The 19324-nt window shown below is 33.2% G+C and overlaps 1 protein-coding gene across 1 annotated transcript in view; it reads left to right on the plus strand.

Moving 5' to 3' along the window:
- LOC124535295 (synaptic vesicle glycoprotein 2C-like) overlaps positions 1-19324 on the plus strand; it is a 31021-nt gene that overhangs the window by 7696 nt on the left and 4001 nt on the right. The window contains exons 2-6 of the mRNA XM_047111471.1: positions 4941-5102; positions 7049-7211; positions 7754-7875; positions 17118-17356; positions 18123-18268. Of these exons, the coding sequence (XP_046967427.1) occupies positions 4941-5102; positions 7049-7211; positions 7754-7875; positions 17118-17356; positions 18123-18268 (832 nt within the window). The remainder of the gene's footprint in view (positions 1-4940; positions 5103-7048; positions 7212-7753; positions 7876-17117; positions 17357-18122; positions 18269-19324) is intronic.

A 19324-nucleotide genomic window follows, 5' to 3' on the forward strand; every position in this document is an offset into this window, starting at 1 on the left:
GCGTGTTAATATAATTAATTCAATGTTACGAATGTTTTAAATGGTATTTATTATTTTCCCCAGAAGGCAAGCCGGTTTAATGCCTAGGTCATGATTGGTAGTAAGATAATATTTATCTTGGATACTACTCGCTTATGCCAGCCGTTATTTTTAATGGCACTACTTTTTTGTACCCTAATGACCTTTCTTGGACGTCAACAATAATATTATTAATACTCATATATTATTTACTGTGTAGTACACAGAAAATAATATAAATAACTCTAAACTATAATAAGATGCATAATTTGGTCTTATCACTAAGTAGAGATATCTTTGTTACCTTAATGGTTTGAGACAGTTAGTATTAATATATATCTACTTTTCACCGAAAGCTGGGGACATAGCTTTCGGTGTTACACGTTAGCTATAAGGGAAAAGGAAGGGTTAGAGACAGGTGTTAGATACCCTATGCCCTTTTCGCCTTACGTCTGACAACGTGAATTAAAATTTCATGATTATCGGTTAAGTGACTACGGAATGAAAGTATAACAAACATCTTTTTTTCCTCTTATTAAATGTCCAGTCATTCCAATCAGTCCTATACCAGCAAAAAATTATGAAAATCATTAGTAATTGAATCTGCCCTGTTATTAAGCGTTACTTCCTCAAACATAATATTATAATAATATTCCCACCAATTAATAACAGTAAATATACACATAGATAATTAGATATGCGGAAACAAGCATCAATTGTTTTTAATAAAAAAGCACAAAAAAATCTATTATTATTTTTTTAAATGTTATTTGCACTAAAAGATTGCAATTGTTTTGGTCTTATTATTAATATTTTTCAACAATGCCATGTTATATTCCCACAGATTAATTATAACGGAGTGTCAAATATTAAAATGTAAATATCATATAGAAGTTATCTTTGAACTAGCGCCCCGCCCCGGCTTCGCACACATGCAATACTGATACTTAATGCACTACAGAATTTGTTTATTTACAGTATCACATTAGAAGCTTCTATTATTATAAGGGTTTATTTACTATATTGTCTATGCATTATATACAAAAACCTTCCTCTTGAATAGAACTTCTCATTTTAAAGATATAAGCATACGTAAAGGCAGACAGCGGTAAGCAAATTTGTTTTATACTATGTAATGAAGATGATTAATTAAAATCGAATCTCCATCGAGTATAATTGTTAATGTTTTCAGCTTATTTTGTTATTTATTTTTTCAACTTTCTCAGCACACTCTGTTACTGATATCATCATATCATTGTCATATAATAGGAGATTTTGGGGCAGAGAAACAACCATACAATCTCCAGAGGAAGTTCTTGTGCTAATTAAAAATGTAAGGCGAGATGTATGGCAAAAGAAATAGAAAACAGTGCTTGTCAATAATATTCGATAAATATTCACGTGTTGTTGTAAAAGCCACCGCTGGTCTTATTAAAAGTCATATACAAAAACCCGAAAAAAGTAATTGAATAAAGTGTCCTCAATGCACACTATTAAATTATCAAAAACCGGAAAAATTTCTGACCTCATAACACGATATGTACTGTATTGAATTGTTTTTTTTTTTGCAAGGTGCAATTAGGGTTAGCTGAAACAAATTATATTTATATTGGAGCGTTTCTTTTTTGTTGTTAGGTTCCCTGTCATTTTCTTTACCCTTGATCATTTATTATACTAGTTATATTTAAAAAATTAAATAGCTGTGTCCGCGAATTCGTGTGCATTTAAATTTAATAAAAAAGTTATTGCTGTATCCTAAGCTACATATTACATCAGCGTTCTGCCAGTGAAAGGCCCGTTAAAAATTCTAAGACATGCCATTTTTGTATAGGTACCGTATATACATAGGCATTTAGTAAAAAGCGGTTATTTTAACATTGCAAACAGACACTCCAATTTTATTATATGTGTTGATTTCTAATGTGTCGATCAAACCAACTTCATCGACATATGTATACCAACATTATATATGCGAAAGTAAGAGTCACTTTCGCTGTTACTTCTTCACGTTTAAACTTCTGAACACAATTCGATAAACTTTGGCATGGAGATAGTTTGAGTCCCGGGAACACACACGCTATTTTTTTAATTTACAAATCAAGATTGATAAATTCGGAGTGACGTTTGTGTGATACTGGTAAGTAAAGTAACAGCCTGTAAATTTCCCACTGCTGGGATAATGCCTCCTCTTCCATTAGGGAGAGGGTTTGGAATATATTCCACCACGCTGTTCCAATGCGATGAAATTATACACATGCAGGTTTCCTCACGAAGTTTCCCTTCACCGCCGAGCACGAGATGAATTATAAACACAAATTAAGCACATGAATCAGCGGTGTTTGCCTGGGTTTGAACCCGCAATCATCGCTTTAGATGCACGCGTTCTAACCACTGGGCCATCTCGACTCTTAAATGCATTAAATGCTTAAATATACATAAATATTTACTAAAAGTATTTACTATATAAATCTTGACCGCGTGTACTATTTAACTATATGAACTAGTTGTATTAAGCATCGGCCAACCAACCCGCATTGGAACAGCGTGGTGGAATATGTTCCAAACCTTCTCCTCACAGGGAGAGGAGGCGTTTAGTCCAGCAGTGGGAATTTACAGGCTGTTGTTGTTGTTGAAGCATTTAATTTTATAAATTCATATGTTAATAAATTACATATATACTAACCAGTTTATACAGTAATTGTTACGAATAACTCGTCTAGCAACCCGTACAAGTTCACGGTCACTGTTTTCAACGCCGAGTATATTGTTACAGTAACGCAATATCTTTAAACTTACTTTCAATTGAATTTCCTGAAAGCGTATTCAAGAACCTAAGCCCAAATAAAAAGTTATAAGGACGTTTGTCTTGTGTTTAAACATTCGCTATGCTGCATTGCCTATCCATTTATTTATGGGAAGGGTTGGTGGAATACTCATGTGGCAGAGTATCTAAGAAATTAGAAACATGCAGGTTTCCTCACGATGTTTTCCTTCACCGCAGAGCTCGAGATGAATTTTAACACAAATTATTTCGACACCCGAGAAAGAAACACAAAAACTTAGCCATTTATAAAACAAAACTGTTTTCGTCTGCGTCCTTAGTTCAAATGCGAATAAATTTGCTTGGTAACTAGCAACCCTATCATCTACCTGTAGCCTTTTTCTTTATACGGATAACAGATCTGCTATTTATATGCGACGTGCCTTTTAACTGTTTATTTGAATCATATTTTTAAAAATATATTTACATATTTGACAACACAAGATTTCATTGAAACATAGTATATTGTACATCGTAACTTTTGTGTACATTTTTAATACTCGTTTATTGCAGCGACATTACCTTTCGCTTACTGGAAGGTCGTTGATGCTTTATATTCTACCTAAATACATTGACTTGATTGGTCTAATGCCTAACTCATAATTTGTAACTCGAGGCTCTAGATTCAAATTTTAGGTCAGATAATTCCAGTTAAAAAATACAAAATAAAAACTTTGGCTTTGGTTTGCCCTCACATTAATTTAAGTGAGGTAATAGTTTCTGCAGCTCCGTTGGCTTAGCAAGCACTTTTAAATTTGATTCGTTGAATATAGAAGTGTTATATATAAAAATAAATAAATAAAAAAAATAAATAAAAAAAAATAAAAAAACAAATAATAAAAAAATAAAAAAAGAAGAAGTGCTATAGGGATATTTAAAAGATTATGGTTTTTTTGCACTTTACTTTAAGGCGTACTTAGGCCTTAATTGTAACAACTTGCTTTATTTATAACACTCCTTCATTACTGCTTTCAGGATTTATATTAAAATGCAAATGGTATATAATTGTAAAATAAATACATTAATTAATTAATTATAAATGAGCTTCCTAAGTGTAAATAATAATAATATACTTGATAAGAGTGTCAAGTAATAGCATGTTTGTACAGTGACAAATCTAAACGTGAAATTAATTATAATTAATTATTTTAATTAAACTCCCTAAAAGCAATCCCGGAACCGCCACTCAATATGGCCGAGCAACATCCCTATCTCAATTCATCTGACACAAAGAATATGTATTTTCAGTGGTGTAGTGATTCGGTGTAAATCAGGTTCAAGAGATACTCGTTTCTTTCACAAAGAGTCTTAACTTTTTAACTTCATATAATTACTAGAGGCGTAAAATAAATTCTGAGCAAAGATATGCGAAGGCGTGAATCAAAACTTACTATTTTAAAACTTCTTATTTATTACATAAATACATGCTTGTCACTGATTCGGTTCGGATAGTGCGTCTCGATCATATTCTCGTGCTGATGTTTTCCTTGTTGACGAGAGAATAACTTATCAGTTGACAATAAAAGTTCAATAAATATAATAATTTTTTATTACCTCGGTAATCGAACGAGTTACAGCTCTTGCTTACGATAACTATACCCAGTTTATTATGCATGTTTTTTCTTAATATTTACTACTGGCATTCTTGCCGGTTCTTCGTGATAGAATCTAGATTCAGAACCGATAATAAGGTTTCGTAATATTTAAGCTAGTTAAAACTGAAATAATATATTATTTTATTTTCATTACGACAACCAAAAAATAAATTACATTTCAAAATTATCAATTCTACTCTACTACCATCATCTCTCTCTAGTTCTACTACTTACAGATAGTCTCACCATGCATTAGTATATTACACAATTTAATTATTGAAAATATAATAATAATTAAACATAAGCATACTCATTAAAAATAGGAATAATAATACATTTTTGAAGCTGAAGTTATATAATAAATAATAATTTATAAAAACATACGACTAAATTATGCTGACACATATCATAAAATAATATATCAAGTAAAAAAATCTTACATAACTAACATAACAATAAGTTTGTCTTATGATTATCGATATAATCTCACATAACTGTGTTCCCAGGTCACGGAAAGTTCAACCATCTGGTGCTGCTGACGTGCGGGATGATAATGCTGAACGTGTCTATGGAGTCTGTGGGGATGAGTTACGTGATAACAGCCGCCGAGTGCGAACTGGGGCTCACCAGCGAACACAAGGGGCTGGTGAACGCTGCTGCTTTTATAGGTAAGATAAGATAATAGGTATTTGGTATAAATATGCAATGCAATATATTCAAAAAAAGAATCAGTAATTTAATTAATTCAAACTCAATTCGCTTTGATATACTTTATTTTTACACAATATTTTTAATAATCGCTTCCACTCCGGAATCCGATCGTCAACCACCCTCTTGTTTTTCCTCCTCTTTTCTTTCTTTTTTCCGTCATTTTCTATTCGTCCGAGCCTCGCCGCTTTTTATATCCAGCCAACAACGATGTCACAGTGTTACCATCTCTAAATCTGAATAACATAAATAAAAATCATCACAGTAATAAATGTATTAATTAATCAAGAATAACAAGCGCCCAGGTGCCAGTATTAATCTAACGATGTACAGTCGTAGTAAGAAAAGGTTCGTCACCTTAAGATCTATTTTCGTACGAGCGATAATCTGCTTTACCGATCGAGAATAACATATTGTATCGCAATGATTTGATGTTTAGATTCAAAAGGTACTAAGAGTTTAAGACTTGTTAAAGGAATTAATTTGAAAACTTACCAAGGTTTATTACTCTGACTGTACTCACAGGCCAAAATAAATATTTAGAACTTTAAGGTCACACATTCTAATCTAGGGCGCGTGTTTTTTGTAGCCCCTGAATCCAGGATTGAGACAAAACTTTGTGTATATCACTGGTATAAATTTGAATGGATTCTAACCTAAATTCTCATTAAATTATTTGGTGCTTATAATATGTACAATATTGGAATACTATTTACAGAAAAAAATGCGATTTTATATAGCGTCTCGGGTCCTCATTGTATGTGTTCTGTAGGTATTCTCACGAGTATCATAACAAACAATAGTATCTTCTTTGTTTGGGAAATAAATATTTTTTGCTGTAATAAAGCTATTGTTTGTAATTGTCAATAACGATTAATTTTGTTTTGTTTTGTTAAAATATGCAAAGTAGGAATGGCCAATTATTATGCGAATAATATTATAAATACGGACGTAATGTCAGCCTGTTTGTCTGTATGTAGCTGTTTCACGATCAAACCGTTGAACCGAATTTCGCGGTCGAGTCTACGAGTCATTATCATCATGATTACATAAACAGAGTCTTACCGCTGTCTGTCTATATGTATGCTTAGATCTTTAAAATCACGCAACGGATTTTGATGCGGTTTTTTCTTAATAGATAGATTGATTCGAGAGAAAATTTTTGTATATAACGTAAAGAATGACTGATAATTTTAGAAGTTCGTAATGTGATGATGACAATAAACAAATTCTGTAGTATATTTAGTAAGTATCATTGCACCCAAACTTTTACTCTTGTTGAAAATAACCAGGTTAATCAGTGCACGTGCGAAATTGATAAAACTTATTAATAGCACAATGATTCACGGGCCACTTCTAGCACAAGTGATAAGCTTAAAAGGAGAGGTAAATAGGTATATCAGTAATTTCTTAATTAGTTTGGGGCATTGCTAATATGATTTTAAAAAAAGCACACACAATATTAACCACTCGATGGGTGAAATATAGTTAGACTATCTCCTTCTCCGGGATTCAAAGTATCCCTACACTAAATCCCATCTAAATTGATTCAGAATTTTAAGCATGAAGAGGTAAAAGAGATTTCGCGTTTATAATCATTATCATTACATAGTATAATACAAAGTCGCTTACCGCTATGTCCCTATGTATGCTTAGATCTTAAGAATTACGCATCAGATTTTGAAGCGGTTTTTTGAATAGATAGATTAATTCAAGAGGAAGGTTTACATGTATAATACATGCACAATATAGTAGATAAACACTGAAAAATTGTGAACCTTGTAAGACAATCTGCAGTATAATTAGTATGAGCACTGCAACTGTGCAAAGGCAGATGGGATGCTGGTATTAGTATAGATTTAGGCATGTTTTGAAAATAGTCTCTTGATTAGTGATTGTATTTCAGGTATAATAAGTACGTCTTTCTTGTGGGGCTACCTCGGGGACAGGTGTGGTCGCCGAGCTGTTATGCTACCAGCCATGGTGGCGTCGTCTGCATTCTCCATAGCTTCCTCCTTCTCTACAAATGTCTGGATGCTGTTGATCTTGAGATTCTTCACTGGCTGTCTGTAAGAGATGTTTTTTAACTTATGATATATTTATCGAATAAATTAAAAATTTTGAAATACATAGGGTACCATTAAACAGTGTTGGGTTTTTGGAACCCAGCTTTTAAGGTGAATGGTACATCTTAGGACACGTTTACTATCTTTGATTACAAAATTTCTTCTTTTTTTACTTTTTCATTCATATTTTATTGTTTTTTGTTTTAATTAAGTAGAAGTTACTTACTTACTAATTAATATACAGATTCAATTTTTGTTATAACTATATTTTATTATTATAGTTTATTTCTCTCTTATCTATGATTTCATTTATTAAATAAAAGATTAATTAAAGTGTAAGTAATATTAATTTACAATCCTTTCTTAGTAACATTTATTACAATACTATCTATATAGATATACAGATCTATTTCTATTCCATGTTTCTTGGAGACCGTTACAATGAGGTGGCTCAGTTGCCAGTCTAACAAATTATTGAAAAAAAAAAACACAAGGAACTATTTCCAAGGCAGAGTGGCAGAGTGTAACGTATCTCTTGGTTCCAGGGTATCAGCGTCGAGTGCGACCGTGTACGCGTATCTGGGCGAGATGCACACGAGCTCCCGTCGCGCAGCGGCCATCGCGTGGGGGTCCGCTTTCATCTCCTTTTCCTTCATGATATTACCGGGTATGTGAATTTGTATTGTAAAATAATTTTATATTACTCATCGTATAAATGAAATTAGGAATTTAGTAACTAGCTATATAATATCAAATATGGACTATCAGTTTGACAGTTGTGCGATGTAGTGCCAACCCAAAACGGGCTCGATGCCCTACCACCAACCAGATATCTGTCTATTGTAAAAGTTACACCATCAACTTATCATTAAACAGTTAAAAATAATATTTAATGTAGATAACATTTAAGGTTATATATCTTTATGGATGTAAACAATAATTACGTTCAAAAACAAAAAAATATAAAAAAAAGGGTATTTGAAATGGATGTTAAAATACAGCTGAGTTAATTTTTAATTGCAAATACATGATTATGAATGAATAGATGATTAAATATCGGAAGTTCAAAGTTGCATTAGATGCAATAAACAGAATTATCGCTAAAGTTGTCCGAGGGAGGTCTTGTGGGCAATATATTAACAATTAAGACTTACTTTTGATAATTTTTTTACCTTTATATATATATATATATGTCCATAAATTCCGTATATTCACCTAGCTACGTCTGACCTTTGCTTTGTTTTTGTTTCGCCGGTTCTTCAAAGGACCTATGTACGAGTATTTATTTCTCAAGCGACACTAAATTTGCCGAGCAATAAGCAATTGTAACGCTTCTATATTAATAGTGACTTTGATTTAAACTTTGATAGTATTATATGACCTTTTTAAATATGCCTGTAGCGTGACTCCGCGTCCAGTATATACCATTGTAAATAATCAAAATGGCACTTACCTACATATATATATATAACCTCATAAGTTGCGGTTTTGCTAACGTTCAATGAACCCATTTATGCCGCGTTGCATAATATTTTATGATGTTTTGAAAACATTAAGATAACAATTAACTTAGTTTCATTTTAATCGTCATATGTGTTAATTGAAGAATTGTTATGTTTTGAAAAACATACACGTTTTTAATTGTTATAAGAAGAATAATTTTAAATGTTTTTATGTGTTTATGAACCTATCTAAAATAGTTTCAGAGCATTATACTTACAATCAAAATAATGTATAAAGAAGTCATGCGTGATCTGTTTTCAAACAGACAGATCATCAAGGCGTGTATTGTATGTAAACGTCACAGATAGAAAAATAGGAAACAGTAATAAAAAATCAGGATTATTTACTCAAAAAAATTTGAATTTGTGAAAGAAGTAAAAAACGTATAGTTTGTGCTGTTTAAGTAAATTATTACTATAGTTAATTATTTGTTTGTAAAAAAAAACAGTTACACTTCAGTTTCATAAATAATAAATACAGCACTTTAAATTACACGATTAAAAAAAATCACTAATATTTTACATAACAAAAACGATGTAGGTACAAGAAGAATTAAATTGGAATTGACAAAATAACTTAAAATTTGAAGGAAATACGTCACGCAATCAACATTCGAAACGCACAATGACATATAAAATAATACCCTAATATATTAAGCAAACATCACAATAACACGGAATAGAACAGATAGTATTCGTACCCTGACCCATTAAATTTACAAGTTCCACAAACCTCACGTTAAGAATCTATATTATCCTAGCTGTTGGATATATAACTTCCAAGATTTTAAAATATAAACTCTTCGTCATAGTAAGACCCCACTCCTCTCCAGATCAAGGAATCAGTAACTTCAAAAAACATAAACACTTATTAAGCGACACGCGATACTAAAACATTAAAAATATAATTGGCTTTTAAAGCCCACTGCTGGAACACCTTACCTCCCAATTTAGTGGCTACGTTTTTGTCATACTTTCGGCACATGTGCCTTTTCACACGATGTCCTTCACACGCGAGCATGCAATAAATTTCAGTGCTCTTGGCCCCGACTTGAACCCGCAATATTCGATTAAGTGATACTATTATTAATATCTGGACTATAAATCATAGTGTATTTGACCTAAATGATTATTTGCGTAGATGAGTAGAAACAAGTGTTACATAATTAGCATACCGACGCGTTTTATTTAGTGCAAGACAAGAAAATATGACTCGAAAATATTATCTATAAAATACTATAATGTCCTACAATAACCAAGACTAGTAATCAATATACATAGAAGTGTAGTTTTGAACATTTTAAAAAGTATTTCATTCAAATATTTCCACGTGAAAATGTTTAATTACATACCATAGTCGAATACAACTATACCTGCCTATGTCGCTCTTTGGTGGTAGAGTATGTATGTGGTGTATACCTAAATGGGCTTGCAACACAGGTAAATATTTTTTTGTAAGTACGCGTTTTGGTAAGTACGCGTGGTGAAACTGCGGTAGTCACTGTTACCACTGTTGAAATTAAAAAATGATAATAGCCGTAGGATAACCGACTGGAATAAAGTAGCTATCGCTGTAAATTATGTATTAAATTAAATAACAGACGCGATAAAATGAATGAACAGTTTAAAATACACTGGCTAAATTGTTATTAAAATTGCACATGAATTATAACAAACTAGTACTCGCCCGGGGTTTCGCTCGCATTTTAGGGTGTTGGTTGTCATGTGTAAGGCAAAAAAAGTCTCCTTTCTTGGAATTCAAGTTTGCGTCATTCCAAATTCCATCAAATTCGGTTTAGCAGTTTCATCGTAGAAGAGCGACAGAGAGACAGAGTTACTTTTATAATATTAGTAAAGATTAAATACAACAACAGCAACAACAGCCTGTAAATTCCTACTGCTGGGTTAAAGGCCTCCTCTCCCTTTGAGGAGAAGGTCTGGAACATATTCCACCACGCTTTTCCAATGCGGGTTGGTGGAATACAAATGTGGCAGAATTTCAATGAAATTTGTCACATGCAGGTATCCTCAGTATGTTTTTCTTCAACGCAGAGCACGAGATGAATTATAAAGACAAATTACGCACATGAATCAGCGGTGCTTGCCTGGATTTGAACCCGCAATCATCGGTTAAGATGCACGCGTTCTAACCACTGGGCCATCTCTGCTCGTTCACATACTTAGTCTTGAAGTATTCATATTTCTAATAGATCTTGATGACGTTCCTATCCGTTAGTGTAATGTTTAAAGTGGGCTAGTGAGCAAACGTGCTGTTTGCAATGGTTATTTGAACGTAGAAAGTTATAAATCGTATCTTAATAAATCAAATTACTATATGACGTTAAACTGCTTTTGTAACGTTTGGATTATACCGAGAAGTATTGGAAAGAAAATAAGATTTACTTACTTGAATTCCATACAATTATGTTTTTCTACACGATATTCTGTTCTACTCCTTTACCGGAATAAGATATGCCTATGTATTAAAAAGCTTTGAAAACGAAATAATTCCAGAGTCATTAAACATTGCAACTATAAACCTAACCTTGCCGGTGCAAACCCAGACAAACTCTTTTATCATTTCATGTTCTATATATATTTTGCTATTAATTCATCTTGTGATCCGTTATGAAGAGAACATAATTGAAGAAACCTGCATGCTTGTAAATGTAGCATTAGAACTGTTACTAAAAAACTTTGCCCAACTGTGGGCTAACGGCTGGTTTCCTCAGTTACTTTACTTTTTAACACGATACCATTTGAAGGCTACATAAAAGTCACGGCCACAAATTAGTATTCATGAGAAGAAATTAAATTTCTGTAGAAAAACTTTAATTAAATGTTAATTAATTTATATCGATTAAGACTAAATGGAGCAAATTAACGACGATTTATATTTTTTATCGCCATCACTTATTAACTGTGACAATTGTTTTTAATTCAATTAGAAAATAATTGTACCATTGCTTGTTTCATTTAAAATATCATTAAAGAGAAATTGTATTTATGATTTATTTCAATTATTTTTATTGACTCACTATAGCATGTATAAAAGTTATAAATACTTATAAATATCTATGTCTAATAGATTTATGTACTAGTTTACACTAGAAAATAACTTTCAAATATTTACCACCGGTTTGGAAATAAATACTTCGCACCTGAAAAAAAACAGTAGAAGAAACTGAAAGCGTTCACAGTATACAGGTTGCACTCACTCTGTAAGCATCTAGAGTATACAAGAGTAGACTCTCGTCATTATCTTTGGGACGACAAATCCAGCACGATGGGAATGATTTATGACCTAAGATGAAAGATCTTCCTATTTTTGTAGAAGGAGATATCACACATACCCACATACGTTCTAAAGATCTTGGTTTCTGTCGACAATGACTCGACAAATAAACCCATTGGATTTTTACTGACACGTGCTAACATGGACCTAGGACCTAGGACCTAGGACCTCAGAATTTACGGCTTTCTAAGATAACTTCTATAACAAAGTTTTATGTACTCTCATTATAAATAATAAAAGACCGATAAGTGTAATCTGATACGATCCGAGAGAGATCAGACGCAGGTCCGGGAAATTCACTTTCGAAGCACTTACATGTAATAACGATACTCTGCACCGGAATTTTACTGGAATTTAGCTTAGTCAAGTTATTGGTATATCCTTTCTTTTTTTTTATTCTCCCTGGAAGATGCACAATTCAGTGTAAAAATTTACTTTGGACTTGGACTTAGGGTCACAATTGGTCTATGATTCAAGGCCCGGCTTCTGGTTCCTTTCTTAAAGGCTGACAACGCACCTTCAACCCCCCTGGTGTTGCAGATGCCCATGGGCGGTGGTAGTCAATTTCCATCAGGGGAGCCTTCTGCTAGTTTACATGTTATGCCATAAAAAAAGTCGAGGCCTTAACATTATGTGCGTTTGAATATCCTGATAAGAACCTGATATTAACATCCAATCTCTCAAATATGCGAGACTTTTACATTCGTTTATATTCTTGGTGACATTTCCTGTACCAATGTCTCGCGTATATTTTTTTGAACTGCTTCAAATATAAATCGTGGCCTCAAAACTTCCTCGAAATGTAACAAGTCCAGATATTCCCTGGCGCCCCCAAAAATATGGAGAGGGTTTTCACTAGTTTTAGTAGACATATACATATAACGAGGAGTTAGGCATCAACTCGTTATCAGGCATTCTAAACGTGATTCAAATCAGTCACGTATAGTACGACACAAATTAGATGTAGCATCGGAAAATGGAATGGAATGAAAATAAAACCGATTATTGCCGATTTACACAACCAATAGAAATAGCTCCCTATCGCGCCATTCGACGCTACTCGTCGCTATAGATTCACGCGTCAGAGAAAGCAAGTACATGTAAATCGACGAATATATATTAGGTCATTTGATATTACAAGTTATAACGTTTTTGCAAAAATCATATTCGCAAATAAATATTGATAATTTGGTATAGTGTACTCAATTCGGATGTGATCGGTATTTACGAATTTTGCCGATGCGACATCTAAGTTGTGTCGTACTGTACGTAATATCTCTCTTTTCGATATTCCTTGAGAAATCACTTTTTGGGTGTCATGTTTTCTACGTCATACTGACTTCGCCAGCATGTACGATAAAATTTTTTTGATGCTTCGACATATATAACAACAACAGCCCGTGAATTTCCCACTGCTGGACTAAGGCCTCCTCTTCCTTTAAAGAGAAGGTTTGGAACATGTTCCACCACACCGTTCCCATGTTTATTAGTGGAATACAACATGTGTCAGAATTTTAATGAAAATGTGTCTACACATGCAGGATTCCTCACGGTGTTTTTCTTCACCGCCGAGCACGAGATAAATTATAAACGTTATGGTTCAGAGGTGCTTGCCTGCGTTTGAACCCGCAATCATCGGTTAAGATGCACGCGTTCTAACCACTGAGCCATCTCGGCATATATATAAATAGCCCTGATAAATAAAAGGGGCCTTAAATATCTGTTAGTAATAAAACGCAGTGAAAAATCTTTTCAAATTATCAATGTGCAGAGTAAACATCGTTGAATCAACGTCGGTAACTCGTTTAGCCTACTGACCTGGCTTTGAACTGATGCACGACGTCATAGGACGATGTCCTATTTCGAGCTAATCTGTTTACATAATTATATTTATATAATATATCTCGTACAAATGTCGGTCATAATATTTTTCTATGAACACTATTATGAGTATGAATATAACAACATGTCCTCTAAAATTGCGAATATTGACATTTTGTCTAATGCCTTATAAAAATATTAGATTTTTTTTTGCGAATAGTGAATACTTCAATTCAAATTAATATAATTTCTTTGATCTTAGTTATGTTTTATTCAGATTCTTAATTATTCTATTATATAATATTTATTTATAAGATAAATATGTAAATAACCAAAATTTAAGGCGAATAAAGTTCACGTGATGGTAAGAGGCCGCTTTACACACTAGTAATTAAGAAAAGTGAGTTTTTTTATGGTATAGGTTGGTGGACGAGCATATGGGCCACCTAATGGTAAGGGGTTACCAACACTCATAAACAATGACGTTGTAAGAAATATTAACTATTCCTTACTTCGTCTATGTGCCACCAACCTTGGGAACTAAGATGTTATGTACCTTGTGCCTGTAGTTACACTGGCTCACTCTCCCTTCAAACCGGAACACAACAATACTGAGTACTGTTATTTGGCGATAGAATAACTGATGAGTGGGTGGTACCTACCCAGACGGACTTGCACAAAGCCCTACCACCAAGTAAAATAAAAGAGTTAATTCTTACTTGCGATTTTTTGTCGCTTGTGCCATTCCTTACACTGGCTCACTCAACGTCTCAGATAGATATATACAGAGTATTGTAACCGCAAAATGGTTAATAAGTGCGTGCGCAGATCCACGGTGTGAAATATTATTAAGATCAAATGTTAGTAAATGAAATCTTGATATTTTTTATAACAATATGTTTCCAACGTACACTAAATAGTATTGTCTATTACATTCTATCGTAATAGATTAACAGACTAAACGCACGAACTATCGCATTTCATTACCTTGTATAAAACAAAGTCGCTTCTCGCTGTCTATGTGTCCATTTGTTTGCTTAGATCTTAGGCTACGCAACGGATTTTGATGCGGTTTCCAAAAATATAGCGATTCCTAATTAAATACTGAATAAACAATGATAATTAAAGAGGTTTCTAATGTGATGTAAACATTTCACATCGAATAAACACATTTTTTGCGCTTACATTTCAAACGCTGGGTGAACACTTCGAGATACATACATATGTATATCTCTTAGGGATAACCCACATTAACTCTTTGATTTTCAGTTACTTTTAACTACCAACGTACGGATAAATCCAGAGGGGTTTTTGTTACATCGATGTCTATATAAACAAAGCATGTATATTCAATAAATCAATAAAAACAAAAAAATAAAATAACTAAAAGTAATGGCTTATTTAAGATTTTTAGCAATAAAACATTATTCCTTACCGACTTAAGTACCTTAAATTTATTTATCATTTAATATAGATAAATATGGCTCTTAACAGCAAGTAATTTAAAATAAATTAAATGCATTGTCTAATGACAAAAAGCTGTAAATAAAGACAAGAAAGAAAGCCGGGACGGGTCGCTAGTATTATAAAACAATAAATTCCTTATAACAATTACTAACGGTTAATGACGATGATAAATCACAAACGGTTAAATCTACAACTTGCTAACGAGAATAATCACGTTTATTTATTGACCTTACGAATTATGTAATATAGATAAAATTAAGCATCTAATTGTGTTCGTCGTGTTTCAATTGCGCGTTATCAAAATGTTATCCTTCGTTATCTATTTGGGACATTCACGAGTCCATATTTGTGCACTTGTCAGATGTACTTAAATTATTATATAATCTGTGTATCAGATTCGACTTCCCACAGATAAAATTAGCATTTTAAATAAGTTTTTTTTTTCATCATAAACGTGGACAACACGTCTTGTACTAAATTACTAATATATGTTGTAAGTATGTAGTTTACATCGCTTTTCATTTGTTTTTTAAAATTATTCAAATTCTTTTTTAAATTTTCGTGTCTCCTCAAACGATTTACGACACGACGGACAAATGCGAAAGTCTATAAATGGTAAAATAAATTTCTTACAAACAAACATTTTTTTATTATATATGTCTGTCTTATGTTAAGCCTATACTTTTTATTACATAAAATGTATGTGTATAGTAGAACAAACTTTAGTACGTATTACTTATCAAATTGCTTTTTCGAGGCTTAGTACTAAAACTACAGTTTTAAAAACGTTATAAAAGTAAGGCTATAATACCTTACGTAAATTAGGCTGTTTTTTTTACAATCAGTATAATAAATAGAATAGCTAAGTACTGAGATAATCATGTTTAAGATTGTATGTTGTATTCGAAATGTTGTGGGCAGAATACTTGAAACGCCTGATGTATAGAAACGACCTTCCCATAATATATTCTACCCTGAATCAGATTGCTGATAGGTGGTAGAATATATTACTACTACGGTACTATTGAGTCTATATTGTTATTGTATACCAGTCAGAAGGCTACCCGTCAGTGTAACTACAAGTACAAGAGACATCAAATACCTAAATGTAATCTATTTAACCAAAGACCCTGACGATCGACCTTGGTTGTCACTTGGAATAAGTTGAAAAGGTTTTTAACCGACTTCAAGAATGGACGAGGTTCTCAAATCGAATTTTTTATATTAGATACCGCATAACTTTCGATTGGGTGAAACCTAGTGTTTCCCGTGTGGTCCAGTTCTTATAATGACATCCATAAGAAAACCACATATGTATGTCTTAAATTTACATTAAATATGTGCGCGACAAAAGAATGAAAAACTTAAATTCGCGCCAAGCTATTTTGATAAATCCTTTTCTTTATTGGAAATAAAGTAATAATGATTGTGTTTTGTTTGAAGCCGGTTTTTGTATATTTTTTTAAAATTATATATGAGGATTTTATTGGGAGTGCATTAGGCCGTTAGCCTGTAAGTGATCACAAAACAAATTTCGATATTATTATAGTGTAAATACATTCAAATTATTTTACTACAGTACTCGTGGTATACAACGATACCGTTATGCATCCAACGGGACACAAATTTATGACAGGCAGTCATTTCTCAGAATGAGCAGCAAACATTTATTTTATTATGCTTTTATTTTTATTGAGTACATTTTGGAAAAAACTTTATTGGTAAAGACATGGGCCACTAAAGTAAAGTCTTACAATCATGAATACCTGCCTTTTAAGTCTTGGAGATGACCTTATAATAGAATATATACGATATTATTTTCAGGTTTAGCATGGCTGATAATACCCGGGAAGTGGTCGTTTTTGTTATTCGGCTTTAACATGGTACCTTGGCGCGTTTTCATCTGGTCGTGGTGCGCTCCGGGGCTGGTGGCAGCTTTGGCCTTGTTATGGCTACCGGAGAGTCCGAGATATCTCCTCGCTTCATCTGGACCGGACAAAGCCTTACCCATTCTGGCCAAAATGTACGCTTACAACAAGAACAGTCGGGAAGCTAATTATCCGGTAAGAAAAATACGTCGTACCGTAATATGCATTATTTTATAAAGCGGAACGTAAATCCATGGATTCAATCATTGATGAGGCCTTAGTAATAATTGTGCGCAGCGGTACAACAACGACAATAGCCTGTAAATCTTCGACTGCTGGGCTAAGGCCTCCTCCCCTTTATGGTGAAGGTTTGGAACATATTCCACCACGTTGCTCCAATTTGGGTTGGTCGGTACATTTGCAGGTTTCCTCACGATGTTTTCCTTCACCGCCGAGCTAAAGAGATAAAATTGAACACAAAGTAATCACATGAACATTCAGTGGTGCTTGTCTGGGTTTGAACTCGCGATCATTGGTTAAGATGCACGCGTTCTAACCACTGGGCCTTCAGTATATTAGAAAAAATATGAATGAATACGTGGATCTTTACCGATTAATTCGGATTATAATCGGGGGCAATAACCCTCTCAGAATCACGTGATTAATTTTTATTTGTACGCATCATCTCGTATTCGGTGTAAATACACGTAATTTGATTAAACTTTATTATACTGCAGATAATACATGTCTCATTTGACACGTGTAGGTTTCCTCACAATGTTTCCGTTAGTAATTCCGATCCTCTGAACGCAAAATTAAACAGTCCCATCAATGTAACAAATTATTATAAATTTGCGAAATATTTTTGGACTATTACTCCAAGGTCAAATAGGTTCACCTGCTAATGAAATAAGGTCATAACTTAGAACGAACTACAGTGTATGGTTAATTAACTTTTCAGGTTGAAAAGATTGTAACGGGCAGCCTCGATACTTCGAAATCCGGAGGCTTCGTTGGCGCCATAAAGAACTTCTCACTACTCTTCCGCCCCCCCTTACTACGATGTGTGTTTATTTCGCATACTTTGATGTTTGCTATATTTATGCTGTAAGTAATATATTTTTAAATACTAATAGTATACACCTTCTAATATTATAATAGAGAAAGTTACGCCTTTACTACTAAACCATTCAATCGAGTTAGGTTAATTTTGGTATTAGGCAACCATTAATCTTAACGAAAGACATGTATGTAACTAAATTCTACGTAACCTAAAACGTGGGCGAAGCCACGGTCTTCAACTAGTAACCTATTCCGAATTTTTTTGGAAACATATAGTATTCATATGAATATTCTATATCGCTTTAATTCCAGTTGTTTATTTGAAGTACTCCCACCCTTCTTGGTCTTCTTCCTCTACGTTCTATGTCCTCCAACCCTTTGCTTTAGGGCCGATTACCTAAATCCGATAAGGCCGAAAACCCTATTGGTCATTACAATCTTTTATAGTTTCTGAACCTAAATCGAATCGTAATGTAAATAAATGTAATGTTTTTAAAATTAATTTTATACAACTTCATAAAAAGTAATTAAATTGTTGTTTATATTAAACTAGATACAATTCTAATATTTTTAATTAGCATCTTTAAGTTGTCATTGTTACAGTTTTTTTGTGCAATTTATGCAATTTTTATAAGAATAACTGCAAAATTATAATCCTGATGGTTTAATTGCGATTTTAATTAACACTTTAGACGATAACAACTTGTTTATTGTTTGTAATTATTTAAACTGTATCGTTGTAAATCAACTATTTTCTGACAGTTCTATTTTCTTTATATAACTACAGAGTAAATTAAGTTATGAAATGTGAATTTTAATATATAAGAAGATTTCATATATCGTATGAGTCATCATCCTCCTGCCCTTATCCCAATTTTATTTGGTGGGGTCGGCACAGCATGTGTTCTCCTTCTATACTTCTCTGTCAGACGTCATCTCACAAGTAACATTCTTTCTAACCATATCGTCTTTCAGACAATCCATCCATCGTTTCTAGGGTCGCCCTCTACCTCTATGTACATCCACATCCGTGCTCAAGGCCTTCCTCACAATATGTCCCTCATTCCTCCGCATTACGTATATCGCATGAGTAACTGATGT

The sequence above is a fragment of the Vanessa cardui genome, chromosome 14 (genome assembly GCF_905220365.1).
Source record: "Vanessa cardui chromosome 14, ilVanCard2.1, whole genome shotgun sequence".
In the NCBI taxonomy this organism is placed as follows: Eukaryota; Metazoa; Arthropoda; class Insecta; order Lepidoptera; family Nymphalidae; genus Vanessa; species Vanessa cardui.